The sequence below is a fragment of the Corylus avellana genome, chromosome ca1 (assembly GCF_901000735.1).
Source record: "Corylus avellana chromosome ca1, CavTom2PMs-1.0".
NCBI classification, from domain to species: domain Eukaryota; kingdom Viridiplantae; phylum Streptophyta; class Magnoliopsida; order Fagales; family Betulaceae; genus Corylus; species Corylus avellana.
Window position 1 is genome coordinate 36,286,062 of NC_081541.1, and position 22,460 is coordinate 36,308,521.

General features: G+C 36.4%; 2 protein-coding genes across 3 annotated transcripts in view; one reads left to right on the forward strand and one right to left on the reverse strand.

Annotated features, from left to right (window-relative positions):
* Positions 1–265: 265 nt before the first annotated feature.
* On the reverse strand, positions 266–5,595 carry LOC132167752 (uncharacterized). Of its 2 annotated transcripts, none has more exons than XM_059578777.1 (5): positions 5,458–5,595; positions 4,810–4,933; positions 1,829–2,073; positions 1,020–1,191; positions 266–660 (listed from the first exon to the last, which is right to left on the reverse strand). In XM_059578777.1, the coding sequence occupies exons 1-5, from the start codon at positions 5,571–5,573 to the stop codon at positions 490–492; spliced, it is 828 nt and encodes a 275-aa protein (XP_059434760.1). In that variant the 5' UTR covers positions 5,574–5,595; the 3' UTR covers positions 266–489. The 2 variants fall into 2 exon arrangements, with proteins under 2 accessions (XP_059434760.1, XP_059434759.1); XM_059578776.1 differs by having other exon boundaries at positions 4,810–4,942.
* Positions 5,596–16,906: 11,311 nt separating this feature from the next.
* Positions 16,907–22,460, forward strand: part of LOC132161721 (uncharacterized) — an 8,890-nt gene continuing 3,336 nt past the window's right edge. Inside the window, exon 1 of the mRNA XM_059571906.1 lies at positions 16,907–18,001. Within this exon, the coding sequence (XP_059427889.1) occupies positions 17,458–18,001 (544 nt within the window). The 5' untranslated portion in view covers positions 16,907–17,457. The remainder of the gene's footprint in view (positions 18,002–22,460) is intronic.

Consider the following 22,460-nt stretch of genomic DNA (forward strand, 5'->3'; position numbering starts at 1 on the left):
AAAGCAATCCTAGCAAGTTACCTTAAAGCACAAAAGAGCAAATCAGACTATCAATACTAAAATATTAACTAAATTGTTGAATTTACTATTTCTTATTAACCGAGTTTACTTGTTGACGAGAGTACAAATTTACACATAAATAAAAATGTTAAGTATTAATTAAATTATTAAATTCATCATTTTTTTAACTTAAACTTTTAAAATAAGTAATAATTTAACGTATTTAAATAGATAACAAGAGGTAAACAAACCCTAAGAAATCAAATGTATGAAGCATCTCTTACCATTTAAACTCCAACCTAAAAGTGATTCGCAACAAGGACACCTACCTCTTGTTGGTAGGTGTGAGACAGCTTGTCAAATTAATCTGTTTCACACAACTGACGGGATTACCTTTTTGAATACTAAAATTACAATGTCAATGACTTTCTAAAATATGTCTTCTTTCTGCTTCAACAATATTAGGTACTATTTTTATCAGTGGTTATGTCAAACTTTTGGATGCAAGACTGAAATCAGTTCTTCTACAGTTCGTGAGACAAAATCTACATTTGGAAGATGAAGAGCCATACGATACTCCTCTTCATTAAAATCGATCCTCTTTAATGTTCTCTTGTAACTCTCAGTGGCTGATCTTGGGTGTCCTTTTGCAATTGATACCTGTAAATCCATTAAAAGCTGTTATCCATGCAAACATAAAATGATGAAGTGAATTTAGAAACATCAAAAAATTACTCTTTTTTCATCATAAAATGATCCATCCTGACTTCTGGATGAAGGAAGATGGAACCTTATAAATACATCTTAGAATGCATCTCTCTCTCTCTCTCTCTCTCTCTCTCTCTCTCACATGAAAAATTACTATGCATGTCTGCCTTCCATGTCATAATGTACAAATACTGCAATATTCCACCAAACTGAAGATATAATTATCACACCTCCCCGAACATACTACTACAAACTTTCAAAAGCCAAGACTTCAATGAAGGAATAAAATTAAAATAGGATGAGGAACTAACCAAATGTCTTTTTCCCATCTCAGAAAGCCAAAATCCCCACTCTCTCATATCCTCCCCATTAATTTTAACAGATATGCCGGTCCACCTAGTGTTATGAAACTCCACTTTGTCTAACCCAGAGGCTAGTCCACTGCCTATGGCTTTGACATAAGCTTCTTTCAGACACCAATATCTGCAAAAAGTATACACTGCAAATTGATATTCTAATTGATCAGAGGCTCAAATCTTTGCATCATCTTATATTCCTGCTTGCTTAACAGTCATAAACGTTATCATGCAGGAGCTAACGATAGTACTAATATGCAGTCAAAAGAATAACCGAAATTGCTCTTTTGGAAGAACACGCCACTTTTCTTGTGTATTGTAGCCACTGCCTTATAAAGAGAGCTACTAGTGCATCAAATTTGCTAGGTTCCTAACCGGTTTCCTTCTTTAAAATTGTCTTTCTGATCATGAACAGGGTGGTTGTAGCTGGATGCCATAACTTCAGCACTTTAGTGGCTGCTCTCATGATAGCCAAAAAAGAAGACAATATAAAAGTAATTACATAGGAAGAATTTAGTGTTGGAAGCTTGCAAGTTCTTAATGTTTTCTTCTTTTCCTTTTCATCTGTCTTCTCCACAGCAGAACGGACAATAGATGTAAGCTGATCAAGATGGGGTTAAAGCATAATGGTGGTGGATATTGACGGTCAAATCATGAACAATATTTTGAGTGGCCAATTGCTAAGACTATATATTCCATTCCCCGCATTCTAGTTGATCTAATGGTTTTCTGATAAGAACTCTACAAATAAAGTACAACCATACCTGTAAAACTCGACCAAAATATCATCACAAGTGCCAGCATTGACTATATTATCCCATTCCAAACTTGAAAAGTAAGAGGAGAAGTTTTGAACGAATCCTAGAACTGTCTCCTTCTGGGGAATTACACAAGAGACAATATCCAACCCTACAAGGCACAAAGGTTCAGATGCTATGGCCACATGGTCACCATGATGGGATACATTGAAATTAAAATTGGGAAATTCCCAGCCAACTTTATCATATTCCTGGAAAAAAAAAAAAAAAAAACAAAAAAAACAAAAATAAAAGGACAGTAAACGTGGTATAGTAAATATAATTGTGGTGCTTGAGATACAACAAGCAAGCTAAAAATGCTACAAGAGATGCGCCCGAGGATAAAAAGAAGTAATGATGTTAATCAACTCTCACAAATACACAAGTGGAATTCAGGATGAAAATATGGGGAAAATAATAGCACTACTATGATTTGAGAAAGGACTTGTTATTTAGAATGTAAAACCACTTTTAAAGCTTAAGAAATAAATATCCAGAACTTGTATTGCATATTGAAGTAAATTGCAATTCCAACAATGAAACATTCCCAAAGGATAAAGCTTCTCATGTTCAGAAATGAGTTTTCATCTGCCATCATGCAGAAATTCCAGGTATTTTCCACATTTGAAATTCTTCATTCTGCTTGCCCCGGAATTGTTAAGGAAATACCACAAATCAAGGACCATCCCGGAGAATCCCAGAATTTTTTCTGGTATTCTACTTCATGTATATCATAAATGAGATTGCTTGTTTTCAACAACATTTTACAGTGAATTTTCTTGATGTTGATTTTTTTTTTTTTTTTCAGTTCAGTTCTTGATGCTGATTGCTAAGAAGCCCAAGTACCATCAAGTAGGCATAAAATCTATGCTACAATAGAAAATGGTTCAACACACTGAATAAAAAAACACTAAATAATGAGGATAAAACAGTAAATTGAATAATAGATGTTTCCCACCAGAAGACCATTACAAACATAGAAGAATTTCAACTGCTGCTCACATCAAGAGATAAATGTTTCCACTACAATTTACCTTTACTCTCTACAATTATTTTCTTCCAAATATATACTTTATTCTTGTACTCTTTTTCACTCTTCAGAACAGTGAAAGTCTTAACATGACTAAGAAATTAGCAATCCAAAAATAATAGAGAGAACGGTTCCAAGCATGCGGGATATGATGAGAGGGAAAGAATGAAAATCACAGGCTGGACTGATCTTGGGCAAAAAAAGCTCTAACTAAAACTATACTTCTTCTTGTAAGAGCAAAATGGTAGGTAAGGTCATGAACTAAAACCTCACTTGTAACTTATAATTAAAAAAAGTTGCTTTTCCTTTTGATATTTACTACAATTTGATGATGAACAATATTCATGTCAAGAAAATTAGGAGATGATGCATAAGTGTCTAATTTGTCCAATGTATTTCCTGTTTTTTTCTTTTTTTTTTTTTTTTTTTTGGCTTTTTTCATATGGTAAACTTTCTTCGCTAGAAATATTTTGACACTTCATAATTATTGAGGCGTGGTAGTTATAAGGATGAGAAAGGGTATGATGTAAGCACGGTGTGTCATAGAAATATATTACATAAAAAAGACAAAGCAATAACCACCGGCAAGGGATCTCCCCTGCACCCACCACGGGGTTGGATCCGCCCCGCCACCAATTGGTGGGTGATCCGACCCGCATGTGTGGATGGGGGCGTCCTCACCATTTTTTTTCTAAAAAAAAAAAACTTAATTTTCATTTATTTATTTTAATTGTTAAATAAATGGTGATATGGCATATGGGACACATGGTAGTCATGGATAGGCTTTACGTGGCGGGCTATTAAGTTTTTTTTAAGGAAAACGGACTAAGGAATTAAAAAAGCTAATAAGACAATTGTGTGTACCAATTTCGCAATTTTTAAACCCTAGGTAGCCATTTGATAACAATCCAAACCACAGGCACTAAAAATGGATTTAACCCACTAATATAATACATGATCACTTCATTACATGCTTCCAGATACTATACTTGATAGTTTTCACTAATACAAGAAAATCTGTGATTCTCAATACTGTCAAGGTTGTAAAGATTGCAAAGACCCAAGTCAAGTAGATGCTTTGCAGTTATAATTGCACACTTCACACTTGCACATGAACCAGGAAGGGGGAGTTGGGGTTCAGAAAGAGAATTTATTGGCCTACTAAACACATTTACATGAACAACCTAGATTGAGAACTTTTATAAACACCTTCTCAGACCACGAATGCAAAGAGAGAGAGAGAGAGAGAGAGAGAGAGAGAGTGTGTAAAAACTAAATCCATTACCATAAGAAAAAGATTTAAAACTAACTATAATAGCACCCAATTTAAAACTAACCATCTCCTGCCTAATAATTACATAGTCAACACACGACCAGAGGATACAAAGATGCACAAAAGAAACTGCATGATGCATAGAGTCATCACAAGTAACAACCATCTCCAGTCAAGATACCCAGAAACCCATCTCCATCCATACGTATTATATGTTTGAGAGCCACGTTTAAATATCATACAAGTCACAGAATACCTTGATGGTGAGAAACCAAAAACCAACTGCATGATTTTAACATAGGGCTTTCAATATGAAGATCTGCTTTCTTATCTCTAAATCATACTTTCATTGACTACAGAATTAGCAACCAAAGCTAATTAAATTTTCCAAATATTTTTCTGTTTTTCACCATATTCTAATAGATGTTTCACTTTTCTGAATGTTTCCATTTCTTTTTCCTTGGAATGGTCTGATGCCTTGAACATATATAAGTCCGTTTGACTTGAAATTAAATTTGAATTTGAACTTAGCAACATAATCACCAAGAAACACGTATACACACCTATCATATGCAAGCACCCCTAACTTTGGCCCTAATTAACACTAAAAGAAAAACACATAAAAATCGTTAACTTTGTCTATACCAGATATGGCTTTCCCTCCACCGTGCGATTGATGGTGATTTCATCAAATGGGATTCCCAACACTTCATGTACAAGAGAGTATTGAAGCAATCGGCTCACAAGTGCCCGTATTCTGTCCTCCATTCTAAAAAATCTACCAATGTGAAGGCACATTTAAAGGTCATCGAATCTTACACAACAAATCTACCAATTTGACAACATTGAAACAGCCAACAATCTAATATACCAACTTGAAAAAAAACTAAACAAAACTGACCACTATATCTATATGGTATTGACAGGAAAGTTACACCTTATATGACATGTTTGGTTGCTGAAATAGCAAAGAAAAGATGCCAAAGTAACTCTCAGATAAAAAAAAAATGCAATTCTAGTTCGTGAATATATATATATATATATATATATATATATATATATATTCAAATTCTCAACTGTTTTCTCCTCTTAAAATTTCTCAGTAACCAAACAGAACTTTTATGCAAAATTCTGAAACAGCCATCATAATAGTCATTAAACAATTCCCTACAACTCTATTCAACCTTGCCTAGGCAAATTCTGGTTCAACCCTTTTTTAGTTTTGTGGTTTTCTTGTTATTTCGTTTCTCGGCAAGCAAACAGAAGGAGAGAAAAGAGGAAAGGTTAGCTGACCTGGAGATGGAGGGGTGTTCATGTTGAGGGAGGATAGAGAGGGCAGATGAGAACTCTTGGGGAGATGGGTCCCACTTTGATATGTCAACCACCCATCTCCGTACTCCCTTCTCCATAACTGTTACCCACAGAGCTCAGTCTGCTGACCAACATTAATAGCTTTTATTTTATATATATAAAGAAAATTATAGTTTATCTCCTCAAAGTTATCAGTGATTTGTAATTCCGCTTCCAAAGTTTCAATTTTTTGCAATTCAGGCATTCTGTCAATCAAAGCGGGTTTGACTGACGGAACAGTGACGCACGTGATCACTTTATGTGGTTTAGTGCCCAAAATACCCCCATCAACATTCCCACCCTCACTCACTTCCTAACCCGGCTGACCCACGCCTTAACCCAGCTCACCCACGCCCTAACCCTGCTGACCCAACCCCCAACCCAACCCAACCCAACCCAGACTTAGTTACTACAACAAATAAACAAAAGTGAAAGTCTCAGGCATTCCGTCACGCACGAGGTGAATACCTTGCTGACTCACGAGCGAAAGGGACGCGACAGAGGGAACCCACCTCCTCGACAGCCACTCGACAATCTACCCGACACCCACTCAAGATCAACCCAAAGTTCCAACTTTTGCGCATTTGTGTACGACGAGGTAAGTTTTTGCCCTTATTTGATTCGTAAATTTACACCGAACTGTGTAGTAGCGTTCTAGGGTTTTTCGTTAATTGGGGTTTTCTTGAGGGGGTTTTTAATTTGGTTATCCCTAACTCTGTGATGTTGATTTATTGTTAACAAATTTTTGTTTTCTATTGTATATTGATTTATTGCGAAGAGAGAGAGAAACGATGGAGTATACCTCAAGTTCTGGAGCTTCATCTTCACCGCAGAGGCTTTGCTACTGTGAGCGGCCGATAGTTGTCAAAATAGCTCAAACAGAGCACAATTTCGGGAGGAGATTTGTGGGTTGCAAAAATTACAAGGCATGTTTTATGTTTATGATAAGTGTTGCGAAAATTTGGGCAAGTTCTTCAAACACGTAATTTCTTGTTTATGGTTGTAATTTTCGTAGTGGGTTCTTTAGGATTTAGGATAAGTATTGATAATTTGTTGTTTGAATTTCTTGTTTATGGTTTTAATTTTCATTGTTGGTTATGTGTGTTTAAGTTGAGTACTGATAATTAGGGTTTATGGTTATAGTTGTGGGTTCTTTGTTAAGTTATTTGTTTAGTTATTTGTTATAATTTGTTTAGGGTTTAAGGTTTGAACATGCCATACTTCTCGCGCATGGCTTTTAGTGTCAATACATAAGAGCATCCAGAAGGTTTATGCATTTTAAAATTTTATGTGTAATGGTTTAGGCGTGATGCTTGTGTAATGGTTTTCAACCATTACACAAGCATCACGCCTAGGAATCTTAGAAGTGCTCAGCTATTGCTAGCTTAGCTCAGTTGAGCTTTGATTGAATTTTATTTTTAGATTATTGACCAGGTAGCATCTGTTCTTACCATCTATGGTCCAAATTTGAGCATTTAAGTGCCATTAGATTTAACTGCAATGAGTATTCTGCTATAAGATTTTGTGTGTTGGGAGAAGTTGCTTGATATTTGCTTTTGGCTCATACTTGTTGCCATTTTGAGAATGCTTCGGTTTTTAGAGCAGGTCATAATCTGCAGGGCTTCCAAATGTTTGCGTCAAATAGAAACTGTAGAACTGCAGATGCATATTGTGCCTATTATAATGTATATTAGAAAATTATGCTTTTCATGATTAATTATAGAATCTGCAGCTACTCATTGTAATCAACCAGTTGACTTGTTTCAATATTAATCTTTGGACAAGTTTTTTTTTTTTTTTGATAGATCAAAAGATATATAAGTAAAGAAGACAATTTGGAGATCTTTGGACAAGTTTATAACCACAACAACTTATTTTATTTTAACTAGGAATTGCATGATGATCACTAGTTATGAAAGTATAGGGGAAAATCTATTGGTTAAGGTAATTGAATGAAATGCAAGCATTTTTTAGGAAAAATTAGGGCTTCCATGTTTAGGCGTGATGCTTGTGTAATGGTTGAAAACCATTTAGCTATCGAATTATATGTGTAATGGTTTTTCAACTACACTATCAAATTTTATCATATTCGATAGTGTAGCCAAAAAAAAAAATTGATTGTGAAAAAAACTTCACCATTTAGCTATTTTATATGTAACTATAAAAAATGGGTTGTGAAAAACACTTCACCATTTCGTTCTAACTATTATGTACTCACTAGTTTAATTTTGAGTGAAAACCCTAATTAAAGGGGAATGCCATTAATTGCTTTTGTCATTATAAAGAAATATTGTATGTGTTTAGATTGGTGATTAATATTTGTTTACTATTTTATAGATCAACCGAGATTGTGGTTACTTTGAATGGATTGATCCTGAGTTGTGTGCGAAATGTAAAAGGGTTGGAACTTGGTTCTGGCGAAAGCACCAAAAATTGTTGTCAGAAGAAAAGCGGTGTGAAGACATGGTTCAAGTTGAACAGTAAGGAGAAGGTAGAAATGGAGAGAGAAAATCTGTGTTTGAAGGTATAAATGGATAAAGAAATTGCCCGGCATCAGAAGGAAGTAGAGATTGGGGAGATCAAACTCCATACAGTTAAGAAGAATTACCAAGCAATTCTTGCGTGTTCCTGGGTAATTTGTTTAAGTGTCATTTTCGTTTTGTTGTTTGGATACACTTCAAGTGGTCCGTATGAATGCAAGCTTGGCCGTTTGAAGTTGAACTGAGGTCTATGTAATTTTCAGATGACATTGTGTTTTTTTATGTTTGTGTCATTTTGGGAGCATAATGTGGTATTTTGTAAAATAACTAATTGTGGGAGGACAATGCCGCACGTTTTAGAGCCATGTAATTTTGGAAGTTTATATGAAATGTAATGTAGTTTTTATTGAATTTATTAGTTGCTATATGACTATAATTTCATGTTTTACGTAAATATGAATTGCGTGTATGCCATGCATTTGACCATAAAGTCACTTGGGTATTTTGAGTTTGATTTTTTACTTTTTTAAAATAACATTTATCATTACAAGTGGTGCACCTTATTAAAAAAATTATCCTCGGCCTTTATAATTTAAATGGTTGTTATAATGACGATTGACTAGATAATTATAATGCACGTGCTTAACAATTCCACTACCGACTTGCAAATTATCGAAAAGGAAAACCTTTAATTCCACAACCGAGTTGAGAATTATGAAAATCTATACCCATTATGAAAGACATGAGATACAAATCAACTTCACCACATCTTAGAGGTACAAAAACAGCAACAAAAAAAAAGCCTTCGATAATTTATTTTAGTTTATTAGTGTACAATTTGGTAAGCAAGCAGTAATTTTGTAGTCTTTTAAGATATTCTAGTTCATGGGCCAACATAATCACACAATACACACACGGATCTTGCAGGCATATATTATGAAAATTCAATAATAGAATCATTTCAAACCACCAAATGCAAAGCGAATATTGTTATGAGTTAGCGTGAGATAGACCATCAACCAATCAAACCACACCAAACCAACCCCAACCCCAACCCCAACCTTGTGCATAACCCTACAAATAATCATTTCAAATACCCAAATCTAAAGCTAAAATGACTTAAAACGAGTCCCAATAACACTATAAATCATGCAAACAGAAAAGGAAAACAGCTTAAACATAAAATAATCTTCAACAAATAATTAAGCCTACAATACATTCACAATTTTCATAAAAATGTCCACATTTCCAACCTACTTCCAAGCAGGTAAAAACTATGTACTTTCACATATTAAACAAAAATAAATCTGCAACAAGTAATTACATGCATACAATACATGAACAATTTGCAAAAAAAATGTCAACATTTCTTCTTTCATCTACTTCCAACATTTTCACTACTATGTACTTTCACATCTTAAACCAATATCAATCTCCAACAGGTAACTAAGCATGCAATACATTCACAATTTTCATAAAAAAAATGTCCACATTTCCAACATACTTCCAACCAAGTAAAAACTATGTACCTCCATATATTAAACAAAAAAAATCTGCAGCAAGTAATTACATGCAAACAATACATAAACAATTTCCCAAAAAAATGTCAACATTTCTTCTTTCATCTGCTTCCAACATTTTCAAAACTATGTACTTTCACATCTTAAACCAAGATCAATCTCCAACAAATAACTAAGCCTGCAACACATTCACAATTTCCATAAAAAAATATGCTCATATTTCCGACCCACTTCCAACAAGGTAAAAACTTATATGCTCACATTACCAACTTCCTACCACATATACTGTTATCCATACATATATCTAACAACCAACCACATATATTGTTATCCATACACATTACAAATGAAAATCACATATATTGTTATCCATACACATTACAAATGAAAATCACATATATTATTATACATACACATTACCAACTTCAAAAGACATTAACAATTGAACCAAAAAATGAAACATATCAAAACCACATAAAAGACATAAGGCTAATTGTCCATGACTTTATGGCTTCCATTGTGGATTGAGCCGTTTCCTCTTGGCTTCCATAATTTCAATACCCTTTTCAACTGTTGTTGCAATGCGTTTTCCTTTCAACTTTGCAATAGTATCAGACTTTGCTCCAATACCAGCAGCATTAGGAGGTGCAGTAGTAGTAGGTGTAGCTGCACCACTTCTGCCTGCAACACTTATGCCTACACCACCTCTGCCTGCAACTTCAATGCCTACACCACCTTTGCCTCCACCACCTCGAACTACAAATCCCCTCCCCATTTTAGCCCTTCTAGGTCCACCACCCATAGTTTTTCGTCCAGTTCCACCATCTCTAGTTCTAGGCCCTGTACGTGAAGGTTGAGTTGTAGCGGGGACCTCTTCAGTGAGGTCAATATGTATAGGAGCCCTTGTAGGTGTACTACGAAAAATACCTCTAATCCTATCAGATGTACAAGTCCTTGATGCAGGACCTCCTGTGACCATTACAAGAATTTGAAGGGCATCTTCTGTACCTTCCACCATGCCCCATGCTGGAAGTAAGGTAATTCCTGCCCCAGGTTCAAAGGGGGCAAGATCGGTATATTGGTCTTCAACAGGTGGAGGTGTTGCTCCTCTTTCAGCTCCATATCCAGGGGGAGGTGTGTGCTATCTTTCATCAGCAAGTCTGGGGATTAGAAATCCACGTGGAGCATGTGTAGGCTAAACTTTCCCCTTACCCTTCTGCAAAAACAACAAATGAAAATATATATATATATATATATATATATATAATACAAAATAAATAAGTACTAGATGGTAGCAAAGATGTTATATGTCATATTAGGGTTTAGGTGAATAAATGTACAAAGTAAAGACGACTATCATATAGTTAAGTATCTTGAGTATGGTGGATGCTTGTGGACCAGTGGTTGACCCAGATGCTGTATTGTTCTTGTTCAAGTCCTCTTTATTCTAAACAAGACCATACAAAGTAAGAACAAATTATGAACTAATAAAAACTAGCAAATGTGTTGGGTATGAGAAAACCTACTACTAAAACAACATCATTTGTAAGTACCTTTACTGCATTTGATGACTGGCTGGGACCACCACTGCCACTACTTTTCACCGCCTTAGCTTTATGCTAACATAAAATGTAACAATTGTCAAGTGACTACATTTGCCTACAAACCCTAAAAAAATGGCAGTACAAGCGCATAAAAATGTCTACCTTGCCCACAACACGTGCCTTGCTTTTACCAGTTGTTCGAGTATTGGACTCAACACTTTGTGACTGCATAAAAAATTGGAAACAAATATTAGCATGTCATACAAAGTCTAAAACAAGCCAGTTAAAACCAGGTTATATATTAAGGATGATTTAATAGGGTTCAATAACACTTACACTTGCTGCAGGGGGTATTAAGCTGACTTCCTGAAGATTGATTAAGTGGACATCTCCTCTTATTGTGACCCAAACTAGTACACTTCGCACATCTCATCCTTGCTCCACATTTCCTAATTCGGTTTGGATTTTTGGGGTCCCTACTCTCATTAAGAGCCCTCTTTCTTAACCTCTTTGGTCTCCCGGGGGCCACTCTAATTGTAGGTGGTTCCAACTGATCATGTCTGGTCTTTATCCATTGTTCCTCACTAGACATTGGGTAAATTATTGGTGCATATGCCTTCTTGTACATCTCGATTGTGTACCATTCATCAACATAGTCCTTCGGATTCCCACAATCATAGAGTACAACAGCAAATGCATGTGGACAGGAGATTCTAGTGATTTCCCATTGCCTGCAACCACATCGTCTTCTACTTAGGTTTACAACATACTGTTTGTTGTTGGGAGTAGAAACCTCAAACATTCCATCACCAGCATAGGTTGCAATGCAGTCCATTGCGTCCAACCTAATTGCCTCCAACTTTTGCACAATCCTAGGGCACAACCTTCCCGTCAACTTCGCAATCCCTTCCCTCTTAGCCTGATATCTCTTCAACAACTTTTTTCTTATCATTTCCAACATTGTCAAAATAGGCTTGTCACGAGCGTCGAGGATGTATGAGTTGAAACACTCACAGATATTGTTCACTAGCAACTCACACATTGGAGATTCATTAAACCAAGCCTGAGACCACCCACTGGGGTCAATCTTGTTCAAGTAATCGTATGCATCCTTACTAAGTTTCTTCAATTCTTCCATATGAGTTGTAAACTCATGTTCAGTGTATACGGTTGCTGCAGCCCACAACTGCTCTTTCAATGTCAATCCTTTATGGCCCTCCAAGTCTCTAAAGTTGGCATACAGATGCCTAACACAAATTTGATGATCCGCTGTTGGAAGCACAGACTCTAAAGCTGGCATGAGACCCTGCACAACAAATTCATAATGCATAAAAAAATTACCAAAATAATAAAATTATTTAACAAATTTTTTTAGATGTGATTTGAAAATTATGAGCAAAAATTAAATGTAACATAACTTACCTTTTATCTATCCAAAATAAATGTTGGTCTGCAGCCCCGTTCATGAACTCCAAGATCGGACACTAAGGTTTCCAAAAATCATGTCCAAGAGTCTTTGGTCTTAGCTTCGACAACAGCAAATGCGATTGGGTACATATTATTATTCACATCCCTTCCAACTACAGCTAACAGTTGTCTCTTGAATGGCCCTTTCAGAAAGCATCCATCCACCCCTATGACAGGCCTACAACCATCCAGAAACCCCTTCTTCATTGCAACAAGAGAAAAATACAATCTTCCAAACTTTGGGAGCACATTTGGGTTTGGCCTGTCAACCTTCATTATCATACTGCTTCCCCTATTCGTTTGTCTCAATGTCTCGCAATAATCCCACAGGTGACCATATTGGTCTTCAAGCTTCCCGTATATTTTTTGACATGCCTGGGCCCTAGCCCTGTACATCATACTTGGACTCACATCCACTTTCCACTTTTCCTTCACTTCATGTTGTATGACATTCAAGGGCATATTCGGCTGAATTCGAAACTTCTCAATCAACTTGTTCGATATCCAAGTTGAGTTCACAATGGAGTTCTTGTATTGCCTACCACACACATGTTTAGGCTGCATAGATCTTATCTGAAGTGTTTGTTCATCAGAAACCTGCCTTGCATATACTCGGTACCGACACTTGTCATCCCTACACACAACAATAGACTTTCTTCTTTCATTCTTTTTGAACCTAATTTCCTTGTCCCTCAAAAGATTGTACTCTTTAACAGCTTCTCTAAATGTTTGTATGCCTGGGAAAGTCATGTAGAGATGCAGCTCTGGGTTAACTAGGTCCATTCGCTGAAATTCGGGCCTTTTTGTAGATGTCCCTTCAGCTTCCTCATCACTATGGGGTGGTGACTCCAATATGTCACTTCTAGCCATTTCAAAGTTTGTGTCATCATCATCTACTTCTTCAAATTTTTATTTTTCTTACGCCCACTTTCGGACCTAATAGAAGCATCAGTTATGCGGGCCTCACCATGGTTCCCATCTTCTTCATCACATGTTTCTTCCTCCTCACCCTCATTGTCATAACCACCATCACCATCACCAATGGTTCTAGCTTCACTAGTTCCTGCTCCAGTTCCAGTATCGCCTTCATCAACATCTACATCAAATAAATCCTCATCATCACTGAGTTTGTCTTTCCACCAAGGGTCATTGTAAGCAACCCTTCCCTCCTCTTCATCATCATCTTCTCCTTCGTAATCCTGAACATCACCCTGACCCTCCCCAAAACACACAACATACAAATGCACAATATATTGCCCTTTATGGCAGCCAATCATGAACAATACGCCGGCATCAGAGTTGATTAAATGCAAACCCCCCATTAACGTCTTATCAAGTTCTCTTAAGTATATTAGATCCCCTGGCTTGTACCCGTAGTCTTTACAAATATCTTTAAGCTCAAAAAAAGACAAGTTGTTAGGATCATACCCTTCACCATGAACAGTAACTTTTCCCCCCACGTAATTGCAACCACAACTTCTGTTGAATCTACCGCCATACCTAACCTCGAACATTAGATTCAAAGACATCCTACAAAATTAATGAATAAAATGTATGAGAAGCAGCTTTAAATAAGTTTACAAATATAATTATTGCTTAAGAATGAAGTTATGCAAATCTAAGCTCAAACCCTAAAAATACATGCAAATATTTTGAAAGCAAGACAACCAGGTGATAATTCAAATATTTGTTAGGGTTAGGATTTAGGGTTTAGGTTTCTTAATATTTGAGAGGAATGTGTAGCGTGGTGTCTTGTGTGCACATGACATAAGATGGAGTGTCCCATCAATAATATGAGTTATAATATTACATTGACTGTTAGAGTAAATGATTTTCAACTTTGCATGGAATCTGATTTCATTATGTAGCTGATTACTAATTAAAGCCAAATCTGTAAAAATATAGACATGCGTAATAGAATAGTCAAGCTTAGTCAATTACATTAGAAAGAAAAGGAGAAAAAAGAAGAAGGAGGAAACTTGGCTAATTAAATGATTTTAACCAATACCCCTAAATTGCACTTATTGAAATCTCTAGCTCAAAAGACCTAAATGTTATAGATTTTACCTTATTATTTATCACTATTTATTAATGAAATACTAAATATTGTTGAATCCAAAATGCCTATCATTTAATTTTAAAATAATAATTGAGATTTGAATATCTGCAATTTTTGTATCTATTTGTGTAGTTTATACCGAATGCTGCAGATGATGCAAATTGATGCATTTTGCATGGCATGATTCGATTAGGTAGAAATATGAACAAGAAGACTAGATCTAAACGTAAGAAAAGATGTGCATCCCTTTCTTAAAATAATAATAATAATAATAATAATAATAGTGCATTAAATGATATCCTCCCAAAAAGTTGGATTTTCTAAACAGGATCAAACAATATAGGAAGGAGGGAGAATTCTTTTACTGGGAAACATTACTGGGAAACAGATGAACAGATGAACAAAATTACCCAACTATCTCCATTGCAAACAATTATCTCACTTGCAAACATGCATGTGTGGGATTAAATATATGACAACATTACCCAATTTTAATATATATATTTTTTAAAATAAAGTCAAATTAGAAGGAAAAGATTATTGAGATATCGACCTATAGCTTAAGTGAAGTTTGTCTTTAAAATTTGGCAGAGAACAAAAAAGAATAAAGAAAAAAGAAGAAGAAGTATATAGAGAATTCAAGTGGTCAGCATGATACATGTAGGCAACATTAACAAAATGTCTTATTCAATAGACTATAAGCTACAGAAATAAAACCGTCACTAGAAACCGATTTATGCTAAGTTGATGCTAATCGTCCCCCAATTTGATCAACCAACACACTAATCTCCAACTAAACCTGAACAAACCAAATCATTTTTTAATTTTTTTTCAAACATGTTATTATTTCCTTTTAAATGGTTCTTCTAATAGAGGGTCTCAAAACTCTTAATTACCTCAAACTACATAATTTTCAAGTAGTATTTCTATAGACATACATATACATATATAATGACTACTAGGCCCTGCCATGTAGGCATAGTAAGATAAATGTATAATATTAATTACTCATATTCTAGAGCATAAGTTAAATATATACAATATCATACTTGAAATTAGGACGAACATAAGAAAAGAATTTAAGAACTAAGAAGGCCTCTATAATTTTTTAAGCCAGACGTATGTTAATACCACTTGTAGAGAAAGTAAGAGAAATAAAAAGCCCTAAGAGTGAAGTGCGAAGAAAGAGAAATTGATGAGGGATTATTTGCGTAGGGTCATTGTAATCAAACCAAACCATTTTTTAATTTTTTTTCAAACATGTTATTATTTCCTTTTACTTTCAACTCCAAATATCTCACTTGATTAATAAAAAGAAAAAGGAAAGAGACAACCTTCATCCATAACCACCAAACCCCATGCCAAACTCTAATGGTTTATTGGAAAAAAGATGAACAAAACTAAAAAATTATTACAAAATTAATAACTCATTTATCATCTCACAAAAACCCCAATTTACTGAAAACCCTACTTTCATGGTAAGTCAGTTAAAATTCTATATCCAACAAAATTATACACTTTTGGGACCACTTTTGTTCACATGACAAGATTATGCACTTTGGGGACCACTTTTGTTCCAACATAAACAACCAAGTTTACTCTCTCTTCAAAACCCCCTCAAGAAAACCCCAATTAACGAAAAACCCTATAACGCTACTACACAGTTTGGTGTAAATTTACGAATCAAATAAAGGCAAAAACTTACTTCGTCATACACAAATGCGCAAAAGTTGGAACTTTGGGTTGATCTCGAGTGGGTGTCAGGTAGATTGTCGAGTGGTTGTCGAGGAGGTGGGTTCCCTCTGTCGCGTCCCTTTCGCTCGTGAGTTAGTAAGGTATTCACCTCGTGCGTGACGGAATGCCTGAGACTTTCCCTTTTGTTTATTTGTTGTAGTAACTAAGTCTGGGTTGGGTTGGGTCAGCAGGGTTGGGGCGTGGGTGAGTTGAGTTAAGGCGTGGGTCAGCCGGTTTAGGGAGTGAGTGAGGGTGAGAATGTTGATGGGGGTATTTTGGGCACTAAACTGCATAAAGTAATCACGTGCGTCGCACGTGATCACTGTTCCGTCAGTCAAAGCAGGTTTAACTGACAGAATGCCTGAATTGCAAAAATTGAAACTTTAGAGGCGAAATTACAAATCACTGACAACTTTAAGAGAATAACCTGTAATTTTTCCATATATATATATATATATATGCGCGCGCTTTGATTGCACTTAGGCTCGTTTTTAGTGCGCGCTAGTATACCAAGAATCCAAATAGAAGGGCATCAAGCTTGGAAGTATCTCTAACCAAAAGCAACCGACACCGGAGACATGTAAAAACAAACGGGTGCCCCCGAAACTTGAACCTCCAAAATCCCATTTCTTCTTTATAGTCTCGGCCTTCCTTGACAAAGCCCCAAGTCGGCAATCTTGAGCCATCATCGTTTGGTGTGGTGGTGCCGGTGGGGGCCAGTGGTGGCGTTTGTTGGGAAGCAAAAGACCCTTAAAACGGCGGCGTCAACTCACATGACGTTTGCTTTCGCATTTCACGAAAACGACACAGTTTCATTTACAATAATACCCAACACAATCTGAGCCCTCCATTTATTTTTTTCACAACCCGGATCCTTCTTTCCTCAAGTACTTTCGGAGTCTTTAATGTGACACTGACAGCTTCTTCCTATTCTCTCTTGTTCAGCTTCTTTGCTTGTTAGGAGAGTAGTACTCTCGAACACGTTTTTAGCTTAACTTGGTGATTGGAGTTTAGTGTTTGCTCTAATATTGGTGGTGGGTTTTTGGGTCTTTGAATCTTTGAATCTGAAAGTTTAATGATTTGAATTGGTGATTTGAAAGTTTTGGTTCCAATATTGTAGTTTGAGCAGCAAAGAAAAGATGGGTTTGGGTATTTCAGTTTTGATAGGATTCAAGGCAGCTGTTATGTTCCTGTTCTTTGCACACCTTAGAAGCTTGGGTTTTACATTGTTATCAATGCCATTCTTGTATACCTCTTTGATATCTTTGTTAATTTCTATTGCTTCGCATCCTTCTGTTGATCTTCCCATGCTCTTGGGCAAGAACCCAGATGGGAGCTTCTCCATTTGGTCCATAATTATGTTCAGCCCTTACTTGAACTTCGTTCGAGCTTTCTCAGCATTGCGGAGATTGGGAAGTGGGGAAGCCCCTTATACTGAAATTTGTGAGGGATTATACGTTGGCGGATGGCCTTCTTCGCCGGATAAATTGCCGCCCGGTAACCCAGCTGTCGTCGATTGTACTTGTGAATTGCCAAGAAGGCTGGAATTCTCGGGGCATGCCTATTTGTGTATCCCAACTTGGGATACGAGGAGTCCTCAGCCGGCTGCTATCGAGGCTGCTGTTCAGTGGGCTTGTCGAAAGAGAGCTCAGAACAGGCCTGTGTTCATCCACTGTGCATATGGTATGTTACTCAACTTTCAAACCGTTTAATTAATTTCACTTGGAATATAGTTTGATCAAATAATGATATTTTGTTATTCTTTTCCATAGTTTGATCTACCATCTCTGTTTAATATTGGTCCGTCGTGCTTTCTGTAATTGCCTCAAAGACACCTCTGTGCATTTCCCTTTTCCTTGTAAGAATTGCCGTAGTGGGTGTTGTCATCTGTCTATGGAGGCCTAAGATTTGTCTTGATAGTTGTTTTTTCTTTCCCCCTTTCTTTCAGAGAGATGTGTGTTAACAAAGTTCTTCTTTTTCTCCTTTTTTGTAGCTCTTTTATCATATAATGAATCTACTATCTTTAATAGTTGGCATTTATATTTTTAAGACTTTCTCATAGTAGCCAAATTCGTTTTTCTTTATAATTTTTTTTACAGAAAAATAAAATTATTATCCTCTTAGTTTTATTTTGGATTCAAACTCTGAACTTTAACAATTTCTCATAGTCGTTGCTCAGAATATAACATCATTATAAGAAAATTATGGTGAGATATATGGCAATAAGGTAAATGAAGGGATAAGTGAGGTGTGTAATACTTTTTACGAATCTATACCGATAGGCGGTGTTCTTGGGTGATAAGTAGCTTTACGTTGGTGATGGTGTTATGTAGCTATAAATACGAGAGATGATCATGCTTGATGGTCTACGATGATGGATTTAGTTGTAATTTGAAATGAATAATTATGACTACTATTGCTGACTTAAATCAGTGGGGTTTAAAGTTGTGTTGTTACATGTAATTGTAGTTGCTAATTATATGCAAGGATAAGAATTAGGGTTTATTATGTTCTAAGTTTAAAGCCATATATAGCAATATCCCTTATGATTTGTTTGAAAATACTTCCAATATTATTTTATTTTCAGAAGTAATGAAAAACATGGTTTTGTAAACTTTTTTTAGCTATTGCCATGAGAAATCACATCTCACAAACAAATAACCAATCAAAATTTAAATATAAGTGTACAGAAAATCACCTATGCATTGCATCACTTACGTGCTAGTGAAATTTCAAATCAAAATCTTGCTAGTGTGTTAAGTTTCCTACTTATTCTTTCCTGGAAAAACTACTCTAATAGATAGTTGATTTTTAAGGCTAGATAGCATAGCATCCAATCTTGGCTTGTGAAATGGAAATGCTGGATACAATTCATGTTGGTTTTGTGCATGCCTCAGACATGATTACTTTGCACGTGCTTTTACATGCAAATGGTGAGCATAATAATGACTTATATGTCCTTTGCATGTGCAAATGACGCCAGTCTTTACTTTAATGCCTAGGATTGAAGTTTATTCCCTAAGACAATTAACAAGCCAAGAGGGAGCATAATTCTCATTATTGCTTTTGTAGTTCTTTTTGTTTCCCTCCTCTAAAGGTTTATAATCTGAGAATGGTGTTTATATTTAAATTTCAGCTACCCTGTTTCTTGTGGGTGCAACTATTACGATTTTCATTAAGATCTCATGAAATTTGGTGGGTGTCCTAGATTAATATGCTGCTAATCTTGAGGCTGTGTAAGTAAACTAGGACTGAGGACTGAGTTCAATTGAAACTACAAATGGGCTAGCTCTTTAGTTTTATTTTCTCAGTTTGTAGGTTGCATGCTTTCTAGTGCTTGATTAGGCTTCAGAATTTATGTTGAGACGCGCCGAGAGTGGTGTCTTATTTTACTAGAAATATTTTTTCAATGAGGATGGTGCAGGCAAGAATGAGATGGTTTTAATTTAATTTAGGTCTTCTTGTTTTTAGAAATCAGGGGTATTTTGGTTTTTCCATATTGTTCCCAGAAGCTGTTTAGTTGGGCTTGATTATGTGTGAGGTCTATGGAAGGCATGCATTACTCTTTCTAGAAGCCCTTAAAAAGAATGATGGACAGAGGCCTATGTAAGGCATGTATTGATATTTTCAGGGGGCAACGAAATATATGGAAAACACTGCTGGTTGGACGTGTGATGCATCTTTCTCTTCGGTGTGAATAGTGATGCTCAAGAACCTAGTGTGATGCTAGGTTACCTTTTTCATTTTTCTTTCTATTTTCCTTTCTTGTTACTTGTTTTTTGCTGTGTTTCAGCCCCTTACTCAGACTTTTCCAGCCTTAAACACTCATGTCCCAGCCCCTAAAAATAAAAGAATATATATATATATATATATGTTGGAGGGCTCAGCCGTAGAACCATGTTTTTAAAAGAATATCTTAATACGACTCTCCTTGCAAACTTGGGCTGGAACATGATGACCAATTATCTTTGTTGTGGGTTGATGCTCTAAAAGCGAAGTACCTGAAGAATGATGCTTTTCTTAAATTTCCGATCAACCTTGGGCTTCTTGGCTTTGCAAAGGAACTCTAAAGAATGGACAAGTAGTAGAAAAAGGTGCTTGTCGGGCTATATCAAATGGGCAGAAAATCAATATCTTGTCTTCCCCTTGGATCCATTCTCTCCTTAGTTTCAAACCAAATACTAACCCCAACCTTTTGAACCCACTTCAAGTAGCTAATATAGTAAACCCCTCTAGCTGATCCTAGAATACTGCTCTGTTGCATCACATTTTTGATCCCATCACTGTCCAGCAAATTCAAAACATTCATCTAGCACAGAACAACCTCAACCCACCAGACCCTCCCCTTTAGATTCTGAAGACTGACTGTGAAGTTTAAAACTCCAACATAGATTAAAGCACTTACTCTGGAAAATTGTTTGGAACTCTTTGCCTGTGAGATCAAACATTGGCAAATTCATTGAATCTAGAGATCTGGAAGCTTGGAATTGCCCTATTTGCAAAGGACATCCAGAATCCATCCAACACATTTTTCTGGACTGCCCTTTAGCAAGAATTATTTGGAGAAGCTCTAAATGACCCTCTTGGACACTTCTGTGTTCAGTAACCAGTCCATTGAATAGTGGATCAAGGCTGCTTGCCATCCCCAAAAGGGATACTCATGAGTTCCAAATCATGGCATCAGTCACCATGGATCATATTTGGTTTGCAAGAAATCAACTTATCCATAAAGCAGTCAAGCCAGAGGTCCCCACTATGAACTCTTAGCAGTTGCAGCAGCAGTCCTTAGTGACTCTAAAGGCAGCACCATCTCAGTAGCCACTCGCTGCCTTCCTCCAGTGGAAGTCAACGGAGGGGAGGCTCATACTGCCCTGCTGGCGGTAAAGTTAGCTGCCTCTTATCGGTGTGACTTCCTTTTGCTAGAAAGGGACTCTTATCATTATCTTTGCCATCAACAAAGCTATATTTTTCTCAGATTAGATCTTCTCACCTATCATGGCAAATATCCACCAACAGCTCCATCTCCTCTAAAGTTGGACAGCTTCAAAGATCTCTAGAACTGCAAATACTCGAGCACATTAGGTTGCGAAGTGGGCCCTTTTCCACCTTGTGTTTGGAAGCATTCCCAGTTTTTCTTTCATTCTCTCTTCTATCATATCAAGAGTGGGAAAGACCCTCCGTATAACTTTCCCTTTCCCTTGTAGCTCAGGAAAAATAAATAAATAAAAAGAATTAGAACAGGTTGCTGGAAAGCTAGGATACCAAGGAGAGCAACTAGGTGAACCTAAACTATAAGCTCAAGAGTTGGACCAATATGCAATACAGCCAAAGACCAGGAACAGGCAAAGAGCCTAATCAGCAATATAAAACGCCTAGACAATTTGTAGGTGAGTCAGATCGGCAACCTGAATGGTATAGAGGAAACTCTCAACAAAATGGAAGCTATTAAATTGATTGACTGAGAGGACATCAAGCGTGAAGGCAAGGGAACCAGGTCAAACAGGTTGTTCGAGCAAAGGAAATTAAAAGTTCAACTGTGTCAAATACACCTCGACGATATGCAAGATTGTTCTTGAATAGGATAAAGTTGAAGTAAAGGAAGACACTTTGTGGAATAAAGAATTGAAAGATCTAAGTTCCACTCCTGTTGTTGCTACAAGGAGTTCCTGAGAGGAATTGATAGACTGGAGCATGGAACGAGGAAAATAAAAGAGATGGAAAAGCAAACTTTGATAGTTCCACATGCGGCATCAAGTTAAGGCCACACGACCTATACTGATGGTTCCCATTATTGATTTGATTCCTGAAAAAATTGACACTCGGATTGGAAAGGATACTCTGGTATCATTGTGGTTGCTACTAACAAAGGAGAGAGAACATTCAAACTGAAGGCCTTTTATCCTATGTCAAGGATCAAATTTAAGAAAGGGTTAAATACTCCAAAACCCCCTGGGGTTTCCCAACTTTATTTTTTCCCCCCTGGGGTTTCATTTTTATTACAGGAGGTCCCTGTGGTTTTGATAAGTGACCAAATTAGTCCATCCGTTAGTTGACCGTTAAACTGACACGTGGACCAATCAGACGTCGACACGTGGCACATATATTAATTTTTTTTTTAATTAAAAAAAAATGTTTTTTTTTT

Coding starts and splice junctions, on each gene's coding strand:
- LOC132167752 (XM_059578776.1), bottom strand. CDS start 5,573: ATGGAGAAGGGAGTACGGAGATGGGTGGTTGACATATCAAAGTGGGAC. Junction 4,943..5,457: donor GAACACCCCTCCATCTCCAG/GTCAGCTAACCT, acceptor TCACATTGGTAG/ATTTTTTAGAATGGAGGACA. Junction 661..1,019: donor AGATGGGAAAAAGACATTTG/GTTAGTTCCTCA, acceptor ATGGATTTACAG/GTATCAATTGCAAAAGGACA.